At 39.2% G+C, this 20229-nt stretch overlaps 2 protein-coding genes across 7 annotated transcripts in view; one reads left to right on the top strand and one right to left on the bottom strand.

Moving 5' to 3' along the window:
• MIA3 (MIA SH3 domain ER export factor 3) overlaps positions 1–13776 on the top strand; it is a 63016-nt gene extending 49240 nt beyond the window's left edge. For 4 of the 6 annotated variants that reach the window (XM_044943158.2, XM_025286072.3, XM_044943159.2 and 1 more), the window contains 14 exons: positions 55–110; positions 414–504; positions 653–791; positions 6990–7091; positions 7754–7814; positions 7926–7961; positions 8037–8104; positions 8225–8325; positions 8496–8633; positions 9369–9437; positions 9562–9641; positions 9775–9846; positions 11374–11524; positions 12526–13776. In XM_044943158.2, coding sequence (XP_044799093.2) covers positions 55–110; positions 414–504; positions 653–791; positions 6990–7091; positions 7754–7814; positions 7926–7961; positions 8037–8104; positions 8225–8325; positions 8496–8633; positions 9369–9437; positions 9562–9641; positions 9775–9846; positions 11374–11524; positions 12526–12839 — 1478 coding nt within the window. In that variant the 3' untranslated portion in view covers positions 12840–13776. The remainder of the gene's footprint in view (positions 1–54; positions 111–413; positions 505–652; positions 792–6989; positions 7092–7753; positions 7815–7925; positions 7962–8036; positions 8105–8224; positions 8326–8495; positions 8634–9368; positions 9438–9561; positions 9642–9774; positions 9847–11373; positions 11525–12525) is intronic. The other 2 variants (XM_044943157.2, XM_044943161.2) reach the window with 1 other exon arrangement.
• Positions 13777–15267: 1491 nt separating this feature from the next.
• AIDA (axin interactor, dorsalization associated) overlaps positions 15268–20229 on the bottom strand; it is a 42095-nt gene continuing 37133 nt past the window's right edge. The window contains exons 8-10 of the mRNA XM_006057272.4: positions 19115–19237; positions 17218–17335; positions 15268–17106 (exon numbers count right to left, since the gene is read on the bottom strand). Of these exons, the coding sequence (XP_006057334.1) occupies positions 17010–17106; positions 17218–17335; positions 19115–19237 (338 nt within the window). The 3' untranslated portion in view covers positions 15268–17009. The remainder of the gene's footprint in view (positions 17107–17217; positions 17336–19114; positions 19238–20229) is intronic.

The following is a 20229-nucleotide window of genomic DNA, read 5'->3' as shown; positions in this document are numbered from 1 at the left end:
TTAAACAGTAAGGAAGGAAAGAGCAATGAAATCCTTTTGTTTTTCTTTTTTTAGGTGACCGGAGTGAGAAGGTGAAAAATCAGATTAAGCAGATGATGGACGTTTCTCGGGTATAATCCTTTTTATAGAGTACTGTAATCCCCTGGAGAAAGAAATGGCAACCCACTCCAGTCTTCTTGCCTCAGAAATCCCACGGACAGGGGAACCTGGCAGGTCACAGTCCATGGGGTCCCAAGAGTCAGACACGACTAAGCGACTGAACCACCACCACTCTAAGTGCCTGTGATAGGAACATTCTTACTATGAAGAATATTTAGAATTAGAGTATTTATTATTAAGAATAGTAAATATAAGACTATTTACTATCAAGAATTCTTACTTTTAAGAATATTTTTCTCTTCGGCAATTTTTAGACACAGACTGCAATATCAGTAGTTGAAGAGGATCTGAAACTTTTACAGTGTAAACTCAGAGCCTCCATGTCCACTAAGTGTAACCTGGAAGGTAGGTTGCTTCTTAAAAAATTGCTGTTGGAAAAATAAAGAATGACTTCCTCTTTCCATGTTTTTCACCCCCTTTAATACTGCCCCCGTCAACGAGTTCTCCGTTTCTTGTGCACACACACAAAACTAAGATGTTTTATCCCCTGTAGACCAAATAAAGAAATTAGAAGAGGATCGCAGCTCACTTCAGTCTGCCAAAACTGTGCTGGAAGATGAATGCAAAACACTGAGGCAGAAAGTAGAGATTCTAAATGAACTCTATCAGCAGAAGGAGATGGCTCTACAAAAGTAAGATTATGGTGCTTCATTGTTGATAATATTGTCATCTAACTAAATGCATGTACTACTGTAGATGATCTTGTCTTTTTTAAAGATTGTTTATTGTATTTTCTATCTATACTTAGTATAGATAAAGGCTTCTTCCTTTTCTACCCTGTTTCCCATAACTTGCATTTTTTTTCCATTTTGACTAATTGTCAGAAATTATTGCCTGTAATTTACCTGAAGGGTGGTAGTTATTGGTACTAACAGTTGCTGTTCTGAAAGTGCTTCTTTTATAATCTATACCCTTTTTGCAGCTCCACCACTTATTCCAGTTTTCTTTGTTGTTGTCACTTACATCCTTCTTATTTGTCTTACATTTGTTCTAGTTCTTAATATAGCCTTTAAAAATCCTGAGTGATTTATAAGACATGATTTTTGGTAGAATCATTATACTTTAAAAGGAGTATTTAGTTACTGACAGTATTGTAAGTTTTTGGACTTAATACGGTCAAATATTCAGAGTATACATATATAATACGTAAATATGGCAAGGTTATTGGGAGTTTTGAATTTAGAAATACCTGTTTGGTGTATTTAGATATTAATCTTTTGAAATAGACATCTCAAATTAGGAGTTAGGTATCTTTTGAAAGATATACTTTTGTAGTTCATTTAAAATTTTCTTCACAAAAATACCTGAACTCTCTATAAAAGTAGTTTATTGGTGGCAGTTGCTATTTGTGTTTGTTCCTGTAGTTCACTCTTTGGTGTTTATAGCAGTCTGTGAGAAAGCTTCTTTTGCTAAGGAAATTTAATCTTTTCCAAATGCTTTGGTTGCTATTGCCAGATGCTGTTAAACATTGAAACCATACCACTGACTTTTTCTCTTAATTCTTTGCTCACCAAGAAATCAATTTAGATTTTCCGAGTTTTATTCAGGCCAGCTCTAAGTACCTGGTTTGCTTTTTCAGTTCAGTTCAGTCGCTCAGTCGTGTCTGACTCTTTGCCACCCCATGAACCACAGCACGCCAGGCCTCCCTGTCCATCACCAACTCCCGGAGTCCACACAAACCCATGTCCATCGAGTTGGTGATGCCATCCAACTATCTCATCCTCTGTCATCCCCTTCTCCTCCAGCCCTCAATGTTTCCCAGCATCAGAGTCTTTTCAAATGAGTCAGCTCTTCGCATCAGGTGGCCAAAGTATTGGAGTTTGAGCTTCAACATCAGTCCTCCCAATGAACACCCAGGACTCATCTCCTTTAGGATGGACTGGTTGGATCTCCTTGCAGTCCAAGGGACTCTCAAGAGTCTTCTCCAACACCACAGTTCAAAAGCATCAATTCTTCTGCGCTCAGCTTTCTTTATAGTCCAACTCTCACATCCATACATGACCACTGGAAAAACCATAGCTTTGACTAGATGGACCTTTGTTGGCAAAGTAATGTTTCTGCTTTTTAATATGCTGTCTGCTGCTGCTAAGTCACTTCAGTCGTGTCCGACTCTGTGCGACCCCATAGACGGCAGCCCACCAGGCTCCCCCGTCCCTGGGATTCTCCAGGCAAGAACACTGGAGTGGATTGCCATTTCCTTCTCCAATGCATGAAAGTGAAAAGTGAAAGTGAAGTCGCTCAGTCGTGTCCGACTCTTAGCGACCCCATGGACTGCAGCCCACCAGCCTCCTCCATCCATGGGGTTTTCCAGGCAAGAGTACTGGAGTGGGGTGCCATTGCCTTCTCCGAATATGCTGTCTAGGTTGGTCATAACTTTCCTTCCAAGGAGTAAGCGTTTTTCAATTTCATGGCTGCAATCACCATCTGCAGTGATTTTGGAGCCCCCAAAAATAAAGTCTGACACTGTTTCCACTGTTTCCCCATCTATTTCCCATGAAGTGATGGGACCAGATGCCATGATCTTCATTTTCTGAATGTTGAGCTTTAAGCCAAATTTTTCACTCTCCACTTTCACTTTCATCAAGAGGCTTTTTAGTTCCTCTTCACTTTCTGCCCTTAGAGTGGTGTCATCTGCGTATCTGAGGTTGTTGATATTTCTCCCGGCAATCTTGATTCCAGCTTGTGCTTCATCCAGCCCAGCGTTTCTCATGATGTACTCTGCATATAAGTTAAATAAGCAGGGTGACAATATACAGCCTTGACGTTCTCCTTTTCCTATTTGGAACCAGTCTTTTGTTCCATGTCCAGTTCTGTTTGCTTTAGACAAATATTTCTCATTTCATTATTTATTATTATTTTTTAAAAAGCACTTCTCTGCCACTGGTAGTCATTTGAATTACCTGAATGGCAATTGCCTTTATGAGACATAAAGTCAGTACGATACGGCACTCTCCAGCATCCACTCAGTCACATGTCAGGGCACACACTGCACTCCATCCCCAAAGCTATTGTGTGTGGTCAAACTCGAATCATCTCTTCTGCCACCCCTTACCTTAACTAGTCACCTGTCTCCAGTTTCTCTTTCTTATACCTCTTCCAAAGTCTACAGCTGCTGGAACAAGCTTCCCAAAATATGAGTCCTTTTATGTTGTCACGTGCTTAAAATGTGTCAAGGAGGCTCTGTTCCTTCAGGATCAATTCTGAACTCTCCAGCAGGCGCACAGGGCATTGCCCCTCTGTGATCCTGGGCGGCCTCTCCAGGTGCGTTTCCTGTGACTCCTGATGCTGCCTTAGCAGCCTGACCACGGTGCCTTCATGCCGCCTTCATGCCGCTCTGAGCTTCTTTGTCATTATACATACGCCTTTTTGCAGTAAAAATGTCCTTTTACTTTATTTCCACCTGGCAATCTCCTGCCTATTCAAATGGTTATGTGCCTTAAAATCTTTTCTAGAGTAAGTTGTGATGGCAGTAGGTGACTACTCAGAGTACTCATTTTTTTCTTACAATGTAATTCCTTCTTTTTCCTTGTAATGTCATTCCTAATTATAATGTATTTAAACCTGTTAAGGTTTAAATCTGCATATTGATATTTTCTTTGTATTTGGTGGCCTGTTCTGTGTTCTTTTTTCTGTTTCTTCTTTGTGTCTTTTAGGTTGTTTGAATATTTTTCAGAATTCTGCTTTTCCCCTGCGTAAGTTAGGTAGTTATTGGTTGCTTTAATTGTCTTCATGTAATTACTCTAAAGACGACAGCATGCATCCTGGACTTACTAAATTAATAGACATCCTGACTTAGATGCTCCTGCATTTTAATTCTTTGTATATTTGAACTCCACAAGTTGTTTTTATTGTCCACTATAGTGCTTTCCAGCCGGTAGTCACTTAATTTACAGGCATACCTCATTTTATTGTATTTTGCTTTATCGTGCTTTGCAGATACTACATTTCTTAGAAATTGAAGGTTTGTGGCAACCCTGAGTCAAGCAAGTCTGTCAGTACCATTTTTTTCAACAGCATTTGCTTACTTCATGTCTCTGTGTCATACTTTGGTAATTCTCACAGTATTACAGACTTTCTCACTATTGCTATATTTGCTGTGGTGATCTGTGATCAGTGATCTTTCATGTTACTATTACAAAATGATCATAAAGGCTCAGATGATGGTTAGGTATTTTAGCAGTCAAGTGTTCGGTAGTTAAGGCTTGTATGTGGTTTCAGCCACGACACTGTTGCACTGCTTACAGCACAGTGTAAACGGAGCTTGCGTGTGCACGGGAGGCCAGAGCAGCGCCAGCAGCCCCTCTCTTTCTTTGCTTTATTGTGGTCTGGAACTGAACCTGCAGTATCTCTGAGGTCTGCTGGTAGTTCTTCCTTCTCCCCTGCACCTTCGGTGTCTCTCATTTGGAATCCCTTTCATTCTACTTGAAGAACATCCTTCAGTGACAGATGTGGCCAATTTATCTTTGTGTGAATACATCTTTATTTTGACTCCTTTTTTTCAGGATCTTCTGCTGGCTCTGGGATTTTTGAAGTTACTTAATTCCAACACTTTAAAGATAACCAATTTCTTCCTGGTTTTCAAGTTTCTTCAAGGAGTCTAGGATCACTCTTATTTTCCCTGTTCCCTTGCCTTTGTGGTCTTTGTTATTTTGTTTTTTTCAGCAGTTTTATTAGGAGCTGCCTAGGTATGGGTGTTTTTGGTTTTTATTTCTCTTCTCCTTCCACCCCACCCCCCCCACCCCCAATCTGTTTTGCATTTATGCTGTTTGAGGTCATTGACACCTGCTGAATTTTTGGGTTTTTAATCCACATATTAATTCTGTCTCATTCTTCTCTGAGATTCCATTTAAATCTTTTAAAATTACTTCCCCCTGTGTCTCCTACGTTGTCATCTGTATTTGCTTCATTCTGGATGTTTTTTTCTGACCTGTCTTCCAGTGTGCTGGCATCTCACTTCAGTTATCAAATCTGCTACTAAAATCATTCATTGAGTTCTTAACGTCAGTTACTGTGTTTTAGTTTTATATTTCTAATCCTTTGCTGAAATTTGTAATCTTTACTTCCATGAATATATAAGGCACAGTTATTTTAAAGCCTGTGTGATAATTCCATTATGTGGATCCTCAATGAGTCATTTCTGTTGTCTTTCAGATTTTAATCACAGTGTCTTGTGGGGTGCCTGGGCATTTTTGATTGAGTGGCGCACACTGTAGAAGGAATTGGAGGCCTAAGATGGTGTTATTTTCCTAAAGAAAAAAAACAGTTTGTTTCTAGCAGGTGGCCATTACTTTAATCCAGTCAGCAATAAAGATCAGAGATGACTTAGTTCCTTCAAAGGACACTGCATTGTTTGGTACTCCAAGTACACAATTCTTTCTAGTCTCAACATAACCCAAGGCTTTTACTAGGATGCCCCTTGTTGGAACCGTTAGCTCTGCTTTGTTTTCTGTGCCCCCAAGAATCTGTTGAACTCGGTTCAGCCTCCTTATATCTCTTCATTGTCTTCAGTGCATGGGTCAACCTAGGGGAAAAGGAACTTCAGATGGCAAGCTTACTTGTAATTCTGAGATTCCTTTTTTTATTGGATTGTGACCTCATGTATTAGCTTGATGCCTTCAAGCATGTTCTTTATATTTTTGTCTAATGTTTTGTCTAATGTTCTATTTGTCTAATGTTTTTAATGTTCTCACACTAAGTCATTCAATTCCTGGAAGGAAAATTGTCAGTGATCTTTCTTCAAGACCCAGTTTTCTCACATCTCTTCCTGTGCCAGAGTTAGGGGATTGTTCTGTGGTTAAGTGCGTTGCTAAACTGCATTCAACAGTGCACTCTGTTAGTACAGGGAGAGTACTTCACACACATTGTTATCTTCAGCGTCTTACTAGGTAACCAGTATATTTTAGCCATTCATAAGACACTTGCTGAAGTATTGAATGGACAGTTACAAAAGAATATATAACTCTTTTTCTCTGTGATTACTGTTTTTACTGTGTTTTTTCTGATTATGCTTCTGATTCATAGAAACTAAGTTTCAAGTTTCTTTTGAATCAGAACTATAGTCAAAGTACTAGAAAGGTAAAAAAAAAAAGCATTTTAAAACCATTATCACATGTTGCTACCATTAAAATTTCTGTTATAGTATATTAATATCTTGAACTTGAAAGTTAAAACCAGTTTCTGTAGATGATACTCTGATTATGGGACAGGTTAGATTCTTTTTCTATCCAATAGACACTGCCAATTCTAAGATTTTCCTCTTTCCTCTAATCATAGTTCCATTGACATACACAGTAGAAGTTCCACATCTGAAGTGTGGAAGTGTTCTATGGTTAATTGCACAATTGGAAGACTTTCTAAAAGGCTTTTGAGGACTAATTATCATGGTGCCAGTCTGGATTGAAAAATAGTCCTTCCAAGATTGAAATAAGAGAAGTAATTACAGGCCTTTCCATGGTAGAAATAAGAGCCATAATTATCCCCTGCTCTATCCTAGTAAGCTTGATTGTGTTAGGTTGATCAGCCCTGGCTCTCCATATTGAAGTAAAATGAGCTCTCATTGTCTCAAACACAAGAAACTTGCCCATGGGATGCAGCATTTTTTCCCATTTGTTTGTTTCATTTATTAGTGAGTAGAGAATTGTGAAAAGTTAAAAAATGCAAGTGTTGCCAACAGGCAGAGTGATTTTTATCCCTAAGTGGCAGGTTTGAATTCCTTCCTATGACTTTGTATGAATATGTTTTGGAACGGATGGAAAGTAACCTAGAGACATTTAGACAGAATGCTGGGAAAAAAGAGAAGCACCTTCATTTGACAACTGATTTTATCTTAGGAAATTGAGTCAAGAAGAGTATGAGCGGCAAGAAAGAGAGCAGCGGCTGTCAGCTGCAGATGAAAAGGCGGTTTTGGCGGCAGAGGAAGTGAAAACTTACAAGTGAGTTCAGATTCTGAGAAGGGTGTCAGTGGCTGATGAAACTACTGTAGGCATTTTTTTTCAAAACAAAACGTTTTACACTGTGTAGAACAAAAATAGCACCAAAGCAGAAATAAATGGTCAAAACATTTAATTAACATGAGAAAACATAAATTTTAAGTTAACAAAGGAAAAAATGTTAAATTAACAGAAATTTCCTTACACCCAATACTAGCAAGACTGAGGAAGCTTGGTTCATGCCAGCAGTTCTGAGTGGTTTTATATATTGGCGAAATCTTTTTTGGAAGGCAGTTTGCTGTATGATGTATCTAAAAATCATTAAAATGATAGTAGTCATAGCTCTGGAAAATTTTCTGTGGATATAATCAAAAGGAGATACAGCTTTCTGGAGAAAGATTTATAGCAGGATTGTTTGAGAACATATGAAAAGCAGTTAAGGAAATTATAATGTATCAATTCAGAATCTCCAGCTCTTAAATAATAAAGAAGGAAATTATGTAGTATTAGTTTTAATCACAGTATGCTCCTATAACCAGGCAGAATGTGTTTTTGTATGTATGGGTAATGTCTGAAAGGGTACAGTTGTTAAAGGGAACATGGTAAGATTGTGTAAAATTTTATGCAGTTGCGCTTTAAATAATAAAAGGAAGTTTAACCCTTAGGCGGAGAATTGAAGAAATGGAGGATGAACTACAGAAAACAGAGCGCTCATTTAAAAACCAGGTAAATTATACTGCCCTACAGGGCACAATTCTCTGCTATCTGATACAGATTATTACAATAGCTATTATACAGAATCCTTGAACATATTTTTTGATGGGTTGTCTTTTTCAGATTGCTACTCATGAGAAGAAAGCTCACGATAACTGGGTAAGATTTTTTTTTTCTTTTCTTTATTTTATGTGGTCTATCACAGCTTATTCTGGATTTTTTTCCTCCCAATAGCTCAAAGCTCGTGCTGCAGAAAGAGCTATAGCTGAAGAGAAGAGAGAAGCTGCCAACTTGAGACATAAGTATGTGTTTTTAAAACTTATATTTTCAGTGTGTTTTAAGAGTTTTTAAAGGCTGTGCCATGATATCCAGTAAGGAATTTTCTATTTCATATTTAAGTCTATTCTTTCTTTATATTCAAGATTATTGGAACTAACCCAAAAGATGGCAATGATGCAAGAAGAACCTGTGATTGTAAAACCAATGCCAGGAAGACCCAACACACAGAACCCTCCACGGAGAGGTAGGGAGTACTTTTAAATGGCAGCAGTCTATATTTTGGTGAAAAATGTGTTTTATAAGTTACTTTTTTTTTCTGTAATATGTGTGTAAATTTATAATGCCCTAGAAATAATCCCAAGAACTTACTAAAGAAAAAAGGTTAAAGTGCCAACTCCTCCTCATTGTCTGCAGGTCCCCTGAGCCAGAATGGCTCTTTTGGCCCATCTCCTGTGAGCGGTGGAGAATGCTCCCCACCGCTGACAGCAGACCAAGCCGCAAGACCTCTGTCTGCTACGCTTAATCGAAGAGAGATGCCTCGAAGTGAATTTGGTGAGCATTGCCATGCTACCTTGTGGTAAACTGTTTCAAGAGTTCTTTCCTCCTTTGAGAATTCTGTTGCTAATGTAAGCAACAGTTGAGAATTTGGGTCTGTCCAATATAGAGAAGGATTAATTTGTCTTAATAGTCTACTTTAGATCTGCTTTAGAACAAAAAGCATTTATTTACTATTATGATACTATTGTATTTATTATATGTGAACATATATGTAAACAAATATAAACATTTATATATAGTGTATATAAAAATATTGATTATTGTTTTTTTTCAGATTTTTGTTGTGAAGTATAAACCTTTATCTTTAAATTTCTGTTGAGTTCCTCTCGAGTATTATAAAAGTAGCCTTAAACTTTATAGTTAATGCAGTGTACATATATTACTCATTACTTTAATATGAAATGCTATTTAAGTCTAGTTCTAATCATAAATGTGTTTATACTTGTTAAGATACAGAAGTCAGATTACATATAGACAGAAAAGTCTAAACAATTGCTGGTAGCCTGAAGTACCTGACTGGTGCTGGTGCTATTAACGTGCAGGTCTTTCAATCCAACATAGTTCTTGGTTTAATTCTATTGGTTTGTGTATAAACTGTAAGTGGTTTCTCCTCATATGTATTGGGAGACCTGTTTTAAATTTTGCTTTAGGTAGAATTGAACCCTGACCTGTCCACAATTGGTTTATTCTGAAAAATTCATGCAAGGGCTCTGTTACCTCTCTCTCAAGGATCAGTGGATGGGCCTCTCCCTCGACCTCGATGGGCCTCTGAGGCATCTGGGAAACCCTCTGCCTCTGGTAAGGGACCTGAGTGTGTTCACCGAGTCTCAGATTGTGGAGGAAGTGGGCGGAGGCCTTTGTAGTCCTCAGAGCGCGTATGCAAGTCAGAACAAGCCTATGTCTGCTCTCTGGCTTCCCACAGATCCAGAATCCGGCGCTGCTCCCACAGTGAACAGCAGCTCCAGAAGCTCTTCGCCCTCTAAGGTGATGGATGAGGGCAAGGTAAAATCTGCGGTCATTTTGAATTGTTATTAGGTATTTCTGGACACATGTAACTTTTTCTACAACATCCTCTCTTTGCCTTATCCATCTCCCTTTCATGTGTCTATCTGTACCATCTCATTTTTTGAAAAAGCAAACTGTTCCCCAAGAGCCTGAAGGCCCTTCAGTTCCCAGCATTCCTTCTTTGGCTGAGCATCCAGTATCAGTAAGTACTTAGAGGTTGAGAGCAACACTGCATTTTCTACTTGGTGTATTTCTAGAAAAGTTCCAAGGAGCATGACACTAATCTGCTTTGCTTAAAATTGCATGGCGATACTGACCTTATGACCTCGAAGTGTTTCTGGGTCGCTAAAGTCTGGTTGGTTGGTTTTTACTCCTTTTTCCTGTTTTGGTTAAGTGATTAATCTCTTTAGAGCATCTATTGTAAATAACCTTAAAAAAATGTGATAAAGTCATCACTCCAACTCTATATGGTATGTGCTTCAATGATGCGAGCTCTAAGGCAAATCAGTTCATTATGTATTACATAGATTCATCATATTTGGAAGTATGCTATTTAAGAGTATCTCCAGCGGTACACTAGGCAAACCCTGTGCCGTATTGTGAATAATCTGAAATTACAGACTGGTAACAGAGGTTGATTGTTGTAAGTGAAATACTGAATAGTGGAAATCTTTAATTACCCATTATGCCGTTTCCCAGCAGCAGCCTTAAATTATGTTCACATAAGGGTCTTCTCTTGCAACTTGCATAGCTGTGACAGCTAGTGAGTCCTATGATTATACCGCAGAGTGCTTTACTGTGTTGAAATCAAGATACATATTTTCATTATTGAGAATTTCCAACCCAGTTTCCCATAGGGAAGTACAGGTTAGTACTTTGTAGTACAAAGGATGGTGTTGCTGGAGAATGAGGGTGGCTGTTAGAGCTGTGCCTGCTGAACTCGTGTATATATAGCACTGTCTCTGTGTGGAACTCCTTCGACTTCCAGGGCAGGACTCTAGGACACATTGCTTGAGAGCTCTTTTTATCCCAGGGCAACCTGGAGAAGACCCAAGACCCCTTGGGAGTGGCAGACTTCAGAGAGAGTGGAGCTTCTTTGACAGAAGGGAGGCCGAGGAGGACGAGTGCAGGCTTGGAGTCAGACCCCCTGTAGTGAATTCTAACCCAGCCTCTCTATATGCTGTGTGACCTTCAGCAAATTATCTAATACTCTGTGCTGCTTTTCCCTCATGTTTAAAACAAGATGACATCTTATAACATAGGAAAGGAAATTGAAGGTACTCTGAATAGTAGCTTTTATTACATGTGTGTGAAAATTGATTTTTTTCCTTATTGTTCTTTCCGTTCTTAATATGGAAAAAGGAGCTCTTGTGGTGATGCGAGGGAGGGGCTGCCCTAGACATAGGTTATAGTGTGTGTGGTATGGTGGTTTTTTCAGTTGGGAATTGCCTCTGTTAATATCAATATCCTTTGACAGTCCTCTTGCTTCTTCTCTGTTTGCACATACAAGCAATAATATGATTATGGTGAAAGGGTTCCTTCCTCTGACATTCTCTTAACCCGCCTGAGCTCTCAGGGGGATGGATAGGAGGGGTGGAGTTCTGTTGCACTAGTTGGCTCTTTGGACAAGTGTCTGACATCTGCTCAGTGGGTTTTAGCTCTTATGGTGTTGGTGCTTTTATCTGTTATATCCAGGTAATTCACAACTTTCATTACTTCTGCTTTGCAGGTTAGTATGGCTGCAAAAGGGCCCCCTCCCTTTCCAGGGACACCCCTCATGAGCTCCCCTGTGGGAGGCCCTCTACTGCCACCCATCCGATATGGACCACCTCCTCAACTCTGTGGGCCTTTCGGACCTCGGCCACTTCCTCCACCCTTTGGTATGATGACTGAATGGTAGTAATGGACTTGTAAAGTGTATTCATCTTTTCATTCTAATCCTTAGTAAAATGTTAACAGTTGCTGTCGCAGGGCTGTGCAATGAAAGGGTAAAGCTGGCTGATACATTTGAACTTTTCCACCAGTTTCTTAGGACTCAAGGGGTGCTGCATCATCTCCCTATACTGAGATGCACAGGAGGAATCTCTTGTAGACAGGGAAAAGGGGGACTGTTCATAGAAAGTCAGAAATACTACTTCTGCTATGTTGCTTGAGCATCTCTGGCTTCATACTAGGCTCTGTAGTGGATAGAATTAACTGTCCGAACTCCACGAGCTTAAGGGATCCTGTAGGACACACATACATACATTATACAACATAAAACTTGTAATCACCATAATAAAAGCATAAGCAATGGGTCACAGAGTATAAAAGGAAAGATGAAGCCATCACTACCCACCTTGGGAATAAATAGGAAGGAAGTGTTGAAGGTAGAATGTAACAGCTAATAGGTCGAAAGCTGCTGAATTCAATTAGGTGGAGCTGGCAGGCCTTTCCCAACAGGGCAGACACCTTGATTTTGATGGCATGTGTAGGTCCATGCTGAGCTCCTGTGTGCATTTTTAATTGACACAGTGACTATGGGATTTCCTTTATCAAAATTTACTTACAGTGAAAGCCTTATTTCATAATCTATAATCTTGGTATGATGCATAGTATTTCTGAGTATAAATCAAGCTCTTACGAGATACAGACAGCAGAATTGTATAGTTGAAAAAACCACCAGCTAGGTAGAGCGATATTGAAATCCAGCCTCTATTGCTTTGTGACTGGCTGGCCACAGGCATGTAACTTAAACTTGCTGAGCCTGTTTGCCTCATCAGTAAAGTCGGGAGCCACCACCTGACTTCCAGGGGTATGAGAAATTGATTAACATACCGGGAACTGTCTAAATTTAAGTGTGTTTGTATGTATTTACATGACTTAATTTTAATTTTTTCAGGTCCTGGTATGCGTCCACCGCTAGGCTTAAGAGAATATGCACCAGGTGTTCCACCGGGAAAACGGGACCTGCCTCTCGACCCTCGAGAATTTTTACCACCAGGACATGCACCTTTTAGACCTTTAGGCTCTCTTGGCCCAAGAGAGTACTTTTTTCCTGGTACCCGATTACCACTCCCCAATCATGGGCCCCAGGATTATCCACCTTCCTCTGCTGCAAGAGACTTACCGCCCTCCGGCTCCAGAGATGAGCCACCGTCTGCCTCTCAGGGCACTAGCCAGGACTGCTCACCGGCTTTAAAACAGAGCCCATAACTGACCTTGGACATTCAGTCTGAGAGAAAATGGACTGTGCACTATTCGTTACAGTTAAGGTTTTCATTGGCTTCAAAATCCAAAAGCTGATTTTAAAAGGTTTGTTTTTAAATCTAAGCTGCCCTGGCAGTGTGCGTTTTTGAGCCAAACAATTAAAAAAATATCATTTCCCCCCTAAAATAAAAAACCATCTTGTAAGCTGGAGCCTCCTTACAACTTTGAAATGTGCAATAAAAAAATACCTGTGTTTTAGTTCATGTAGCATATGTTACTGCTAAATGATTTAGAATGTTGTGAAAAGTATGAACATTTCCTGTGGAAATGCTATAAGAACATGTATTTCCATTTATTATCCTATTTTTAGTGTACACCAGTTGAATATAGAGCAATGGTATTTATAAGCTTGATTTTTAAAAAATATCTGGTCGCAAAGGCTGTTACGCTAAAAATGTTTACTTAAAGATCACTAAAATTTTATCTCCCCTCTTGCTTAAGTTCTTTGTAGTAATAGTTCATAAAAATTTGGTTATTAACATTTCCCAAGTGTCTGTTGATTCATTGGATTGTTTTCTCCTGAGATCTATACCCATTTGGAAACACGTAAACTCAAGCTCCCAAAACTGAAGATGGTGACCTGGCAGCACGCTCCCCTGGCCCGCTGCTCAGGCGTTCAGCCTCAGAGTCACCGGGAGGCATCATAACTGAGGCGTGCCTTCTACTTCAGAGACGCCACCAGGCCTGTTGAGACAGCAGGCACGTGTTTTCTTGTGACTCTGATTGGTTTTGACTTGAGTGGTTTTCTGAGTATGAGTTTACATGTAACAAGAGTTGTTTAACCGGATGTTCTGTTGCTTTTACTGTTATTGTGTTAAGGGTGCGTAACAGAAAAATGAAAATGATATGTTGCGACCATAAAGTAAGAAAATTTCTTTTAAAAGATCTAGAGTCTATTATTTCTCCTATCCCTTGCCACTGGCTTTCAAGGAATATGGCAAAAAAAGACCAAAGCATGTATAATACTATGAGATGATTTAGGGTCGTAAGCCTTGTAACAGGCCCTAGGTCAGCAACCATGGGCTGAACCCAGTTCTTTTCATTGACTAATACTGCTACAAAGTTAATATTTGAATCCTGGCACTTATTAAAAGCAAATAAATCTGAGAATCGAGGAATACACCGTAATTACTACACTCATTACTATACAATGTCTTTTAAACACTATTTCTAAGTCCTAACTTATCATGACACTTCAAACTCTAGTAACTAAGCACATTTTAAGAATCAGATTTCATTAAACCAGAATTACAAAAGGTTTACATTCTTGTTCACAGCTAGATCATACTCTCCCATTCTCTCGAGTTCTATGTGATGAACCTAATGATATCTAGACCATGACTTGCCACCATTAAGAGTAATCCACTAAGAATACCTTAACAGTAAATTCTTCACTGTGAAACAAAAACCTTTTCTTAATACTAAAGTGAAAGGCCTTTGAAGGAAGACAAGTCTTCCAAAATTCATAATGAGTATATAAGAAGTTTTTCAGGAAAAGGAAATTCCATCTTCACGTCCTAGTTAATAATCCAAAATAGAAATTTTAGGAGGAAAACTCCACAGTTATTTTTAACCAGTAAAATAAATTAAGTCACAAATACAGCTTTTGAGTATATCAATCTCTTCAGGACATGAAATAATGGTGAATAATAATTTCAGAACTTAATATTTTAATATAGATTATACCAGTTAGAAAGATAATAAAGCAGCAAAGATACATTAAATCTATTTTAAAAATCAAATCTGGAGTCTTTTTTTTCTTTACCTCTAAAGCCTTTTTTGGTGTTCATTTTATATTTCATATTATTGAAAAATCAGTAAATTGTAGAGAAATTCTAAGTGTGGCCTGAGTGGCCCCAAACCTGCCAACACTGCTGCCTCCCAGAACCCTCTCTGTTTGTACCACTTCTTCAGCACGGCCCAGGCAAGCTGCCAATGTAGAGAGGGTGTGGGGGTCATCATTCCTCAGCGACACCAGGCTTGGCCAATCTTGAAAATTACATCTAATTCAGAACTCACCTGCAGCTAACTGTTTTCTTGGCTTAGTTGCTAAAATAATCTTTTATAGAGCAGCAATATTTCAGCCGGAAAGTCTGCTATAGTAGTGGTTATTGTTCACTAGCTGATATTTTTTATTGAAAAGAATTTGTGGGATGTGGAGTATTCTGTGTCTACTGTGTCAATTCATTTTGTTATTCAGATCTGAATTACAAAGCTAAGCTAATCACCCTGTTCCATCTAAGCTTTTTGTTAATACTGATGAGAGGCATTGGTAGTTCATCTAAACCATACTTTTGTTAATGACAGCAGGTGTGACATAAACAATCACTTTGATATTCATGTCTTACGGTCTATGAGAAAAGAAAACAATGTATCAGTTTTGCTACACTTTAATGGTAGATTTTTTAAGGGATTATCTTTAGGTCTTGTCAGCAACATCAAACAAAAGGTACTGAGTACTCCACAGGGTACAGAGTGCTGCCAAGCACCTCAGAAAATGTACACGACATGGAGAAAATGTGGTTCTTGCCCCTTGAGGAGCTTACACGCTGGGTGGGGGTGGGGTGGGGGTGGGCTGACAACTCACAGTCTGTAAGAGCTGCATGAACAACAAAGTAATTTATTAAGGCAAATTCTTCATCCCCTCAAGATAACTGTGGGTAGAATGGTTTTGGAATTAATCTAATGAAGATGAGAGGCAAGACAATTTTGTTGAGAATTCTTACATCCATCACAGTAAAGAGAACTGACTGGACAGACAGCTGAAAGTGGAGACGAGGTCTCTTGAAGTGTAACAGCTGGAACTGAATTATGGTTACTTATTTTAAAAAGCAAACATACTGAATGGTATGACTAGGCTTGTTACACTGGTTTAAAAATAGGCCAAGTACTGGCACTGCATTTTGCTCGTTCTAGTGTTGGTCATTTAAAATAGTGAATATTAAATATGTGGGCTCCACATCTAACCCACAGAATGCCCACCCCAAATCTTCATGTTCTGTGTATCAAATATCCACCGTGTATGTACTATGAAAGTTTTACTTAGGCCCCATTATTAAGTCAAAAGAATGTAAATAGTCAAATTATAATAAGCTAATGACCTGCATATTTCCATATGGATGAATGTCAATATATCTAAATAGGAAATAAATGGCAATCCTATCTACCTATATAAAAAAAAAAATAGAATATCTCCAGATTTGCATACTCATCACTATAGAAGAGGTATGCAGGTTTTAAGGTTTCACAATCAGTTGTCAGAAAACAGCAGTTATTCCTGCAGTATCTCATTAGCATCTGACTCAAATTATTTTTAGATTACATGATTTAGAAGACATTATAAACCCACCAAGAATTTGTAATTATTCTGAGATGGTTTCATTAACCCTAGAATCACTATCAGAAAGAATAACAATGTGACGTAGGAAAAAAGCTAATCAACGTGACTAAAAATATGCTCACTTTCAGAAGAACAATCTGGTCATCTGGAAAAATTCCAGCTACAACCTGCAAACGCTCCCATGTGGGAGACTGGCCAAGGCACACGATTTCTAGGCAGGAAAACCATGAGATCGGGGTGAACTGAGGCTGTCTCTTAAGGAACAGCCTATAAACTTCCAGACTGACCTAGGGCAGCACAATTGGTCCCATTTCCTCTAGCAGTCTCATGCTCTTCTCCCCACATCAACCCAAAGTCTGACATTAACTCGGAAAGCTAAAGAGCATACTGGAGCAGAAGTGGACAGGTGTGTAAACTCTAGCACATTCTTATTGCTGTATTACGTTTGAAGATGAGCACATCCCACCCACAACAGTGTTGTTTCAGGAACTTGGGCGGGAGTAGTGGTAAATTAGAAAAGAGACTATTAATTGCACAATTAATAGGAAAGTGAAAACGTTTCAAGATCTACAATAAGCCTGTATCCAAAGAGTCTGTTATGTCAGTGACGCTGGACTTTGAATTCTGTGCTACAGCTTGTAATGGACTCACTCTGGCCTGCCGGCCTGGGTCCGGGTTGCTTCCTGCCTGTTGATGGGTGCATATGCTACACAGAGCAATGATGGATTCTATGGAGTGGTGAGATTCACAGAAGTTCCAGGATACTCATGTCAGGATCATTCCTTGTGCAAAGTTTGATGCAGATGAAGATAAAGTGGTTTCTTGGTCAATAACTGCAATTTCTTTCTTTTAAAGTCAGTGGGTTTCTTGTATCTGTAACCACAACAGAAAAACCATTGATGAGCGATCGATTCCAAGGTCACACACTAAGACGAGATACTAGCCACCACTCATTAGTACTCATTCTGCATGTGCATCACTTACAGTTCTATTACAATTGGCCCAGGTTTAATTTCATCCATCTCCATGAAAGCAAAACACTTGGTGCTGGTAAACCTTTTTTTAGGCTTGTAGTGTTTGAATTCAAAAAAAATAGCTGCACCTAAGGAATTAAAGCAAAACACATTAGCCACAGACAGCCCATTCTAGGGTCTCAATAAACTTTCTCTCATCACCAGAGGCCAGTGAACAAGCAACAACTGTCATAGACGGTCACAGCAAAGTAACCTGTGTCAGACTGATGTCTCTGATGATATGGCTGACTGTGTCACCCCCAAACTCTTCTGCACCTAAAGGAGGGGCTTGTGTCTGTACTACCCAACTCTACCAAGTAGAGCAAAACTTGAGCCAGCCTGACACAAGAATGCAAATAAGTTTACCCACAGATAGAATTATAAAATATTAAGAACAGAAAACACTAAATACTACAAAAAAGAACACAGAAGATACTTGTTAAGTATGAACATTACTCAGAAACTCATTAAGTAGAAAAGGCACATTAAAAGAGCTCATCAAAAAAATCCAAACTTAGTTTTTCCCCACCCAAATTAAAAACTCAAAAGTTAAAAAATTCAGTATCTGGGGTGTTTTTAAGTTTGAACAACATAAATCATGTGCTGGCTCAGTTTTTAAATATTAACTACTTCCTAATACATTTTTCAGTGTCCAAAGCCCTGTTTTGTTTTTCCTGGAATAACAAGTCCTTCTGTAAAGACAGCACTTCAAGATGCTTAGAAAGCAGACCTACTCCCACCCCTCTCCCTAAAAAAAACGCACACACAATGAGCAAGTGGTGATAAAACAGTTTTCTCTCCCCAGAGTCCTACAGATAAGCTCTCTCCACCTCCCTACAGAAAAACACTAAAACCTGAATAAGTTGCCTCATCCACACACCCAAAAACAATTAATTTCTAATGAAGGCAAGGAAAGAGACAGAAGGATGCCAGGCTCTCATTCTTAACCGACTCCTTACTAACATGGCCTTAACCAGAGTGGTGCTGGGTCTTGCTTTGCTTTTATAGACAATCAACATACATCTAACACTTTCATAGATGACAAAACTACCAACTGACTAGAAGTTTCACAATGTTCAGAAATGTGTGTGCAGTTCTGGCGCCTGGGTCCAAATGAAGCACTCTGCATGTCAAGCAAAGAAAATCGCTTAGGAGGCAAAGGGATGTGATCAAGGGGGAGATGGGCTTGCTTATTTATTTGCTGTACCACGTGGTTCCCTGACAAGGGACTGAAATCCAGGCCCCGGCAGTGGAAAGTGCCAAGTCCTAACCCCTGGATCACCAAGGAACTCCCAAGGCGGGCATATTTAGCATCTACTACCAACACACAGGATCACAGCTGTTAGGTTACCAGTGGCCTTCTGTCCCTAGGTGCATGACTCTGCCATGTCCACAAAATAATAGCTTCTCTTCTCCCTTCCACAGCAATAATAGAGGCATTTTATTATTAAAAATCCTCACAGATTTCTAAGATAGCAGATCACATTTCTTCAGCTATGGATTTATCTCCTTGTCCCTGTGATTGTGTCTGAGGTCTGAATAAATGCAAAAGTAAAGTCATATTTAGAAACATTAAAGTTCAAATATGATACCATCATTAAAAAAATTCATTACTCATCTGCATCATCTCTAGATAATATATTTCCTGCATTTCTGGTATGCACAGCTCTATACTTCATGGCATTTATAAGAGCAAGATGTAAAATGAGAATAGCCTACAGGAAGAATAACTGAAATGCTCACCAGCATGAAGTATGCTCACCAGCATTAGTTTCAGTTAAAACGACAGCACTGTACACAACAGATTCAAAGTCGGAGAAAAGGAAGAGTCAAATTCTGAATATAGTTCTACTTTTAGCATCACAAACCTTTGGTTAACTTTTCAACATGCTTCTGGAGCTCAATGTCCACATTAAAATGAACATACGTATCTTCTTTTCTTGAAGCCACAGGAGTATCTTGCACAGGAGTTAAATCTATGCCATTCAGATCTAGAGAGGAAATAAAGTTTCTGCTCAGAGCCCTCAAACACACAGACTTAAAAACTGCAAAGGAACCGCAATGGGCTGTGTTTCCTGAAGAGGCGAGAGCTGAGAGGAGATTCTCAGGCTGACGGAAACCCGTGTCTAGGGTGAGCAGATACCTGAAGGTGACTGGTTTCTGAGGTCATGTGGAGGGCGCAAAACAGGGTGGGAGACCCCATGGGTGGAGAAGGAAGTCTCTTTACAGATCATGGAATTGGATCCTTCTGGCTAAGAGGTGTCTTCTGGGGGAGTAGGCCAGTGTGTTTTTGTGATTTACATTTGGGGATGTAATACACCACAATGGTGCCCCTACCCCTACTTTCCAACCTTGCCCAGGTGCATGGCATGGAAAGGCCTGTAAATCGAACATCGGCAGCATTACCCTGCTGTATTCATGTCAGAGGACCAAATAGTGGACATGACAGCTGCCAACGAAACCTTGCCAGGAATGAACACTTCTTATGTCTATTACTTAAATTCTGGTGCTATGTGCTACAACATAAGCTGATTTACAATAACCAGATGGCACACGATGTAGGGTATATGGCTGTAATTTCTGGAGCCAGGAATCATCCAGTTTAATAAAATCTAACACAGACTTATTTAATGATCACTCAACTGTTTATGTATTATTCAACAGACCCATCTTAGGGACCTTCAAACAAGAGAGTATGTTTGATTACTTCAGTTCCTGAAGATATTTACATAAAACACGTTTGAGTTCAAAATCTATATTTCATTACTTTTTTTTTTTGTATTTTACAAGTGTTCATCCCTGAGAGAGAGATTCAGTTTTATGAATGGCCTATCAAATAACCTAGTGTATAAATACTTTGCAGTAGACAGGTAGATGAGAGCCCACAGAACCAGAGGCTAAAGCATCAGAGCATCAGTGCTGAGGATCATGGTGTTTTCATGTCAAAATTCTTCTCTGTTGCCAAAATCCTTTTTTCTTTTAC

The sequence above is a fragment of the Bubalus bubalis genome, chromosome 5, assembly GCF_019923935.1.
Source record: "Bubalus bubalis isolate 160015118507 breed Murrah chromosome 5, NDDB_SH_1, whole genome shotgun sequence".
In the NCBI taxonomy this organism is placed as follows: domain Eukaryota; kingdom Metazoa; phylum Chordata; class Mammalia; order Artiodactyla; family Bovidae; genus Bubalus; species Bubalus bubalis.
The sequence above is the reverse complement of the archived record's forward strand: the minus strand, read 5'-3'. Positions and strand labels throughout refer to the sequence as shown.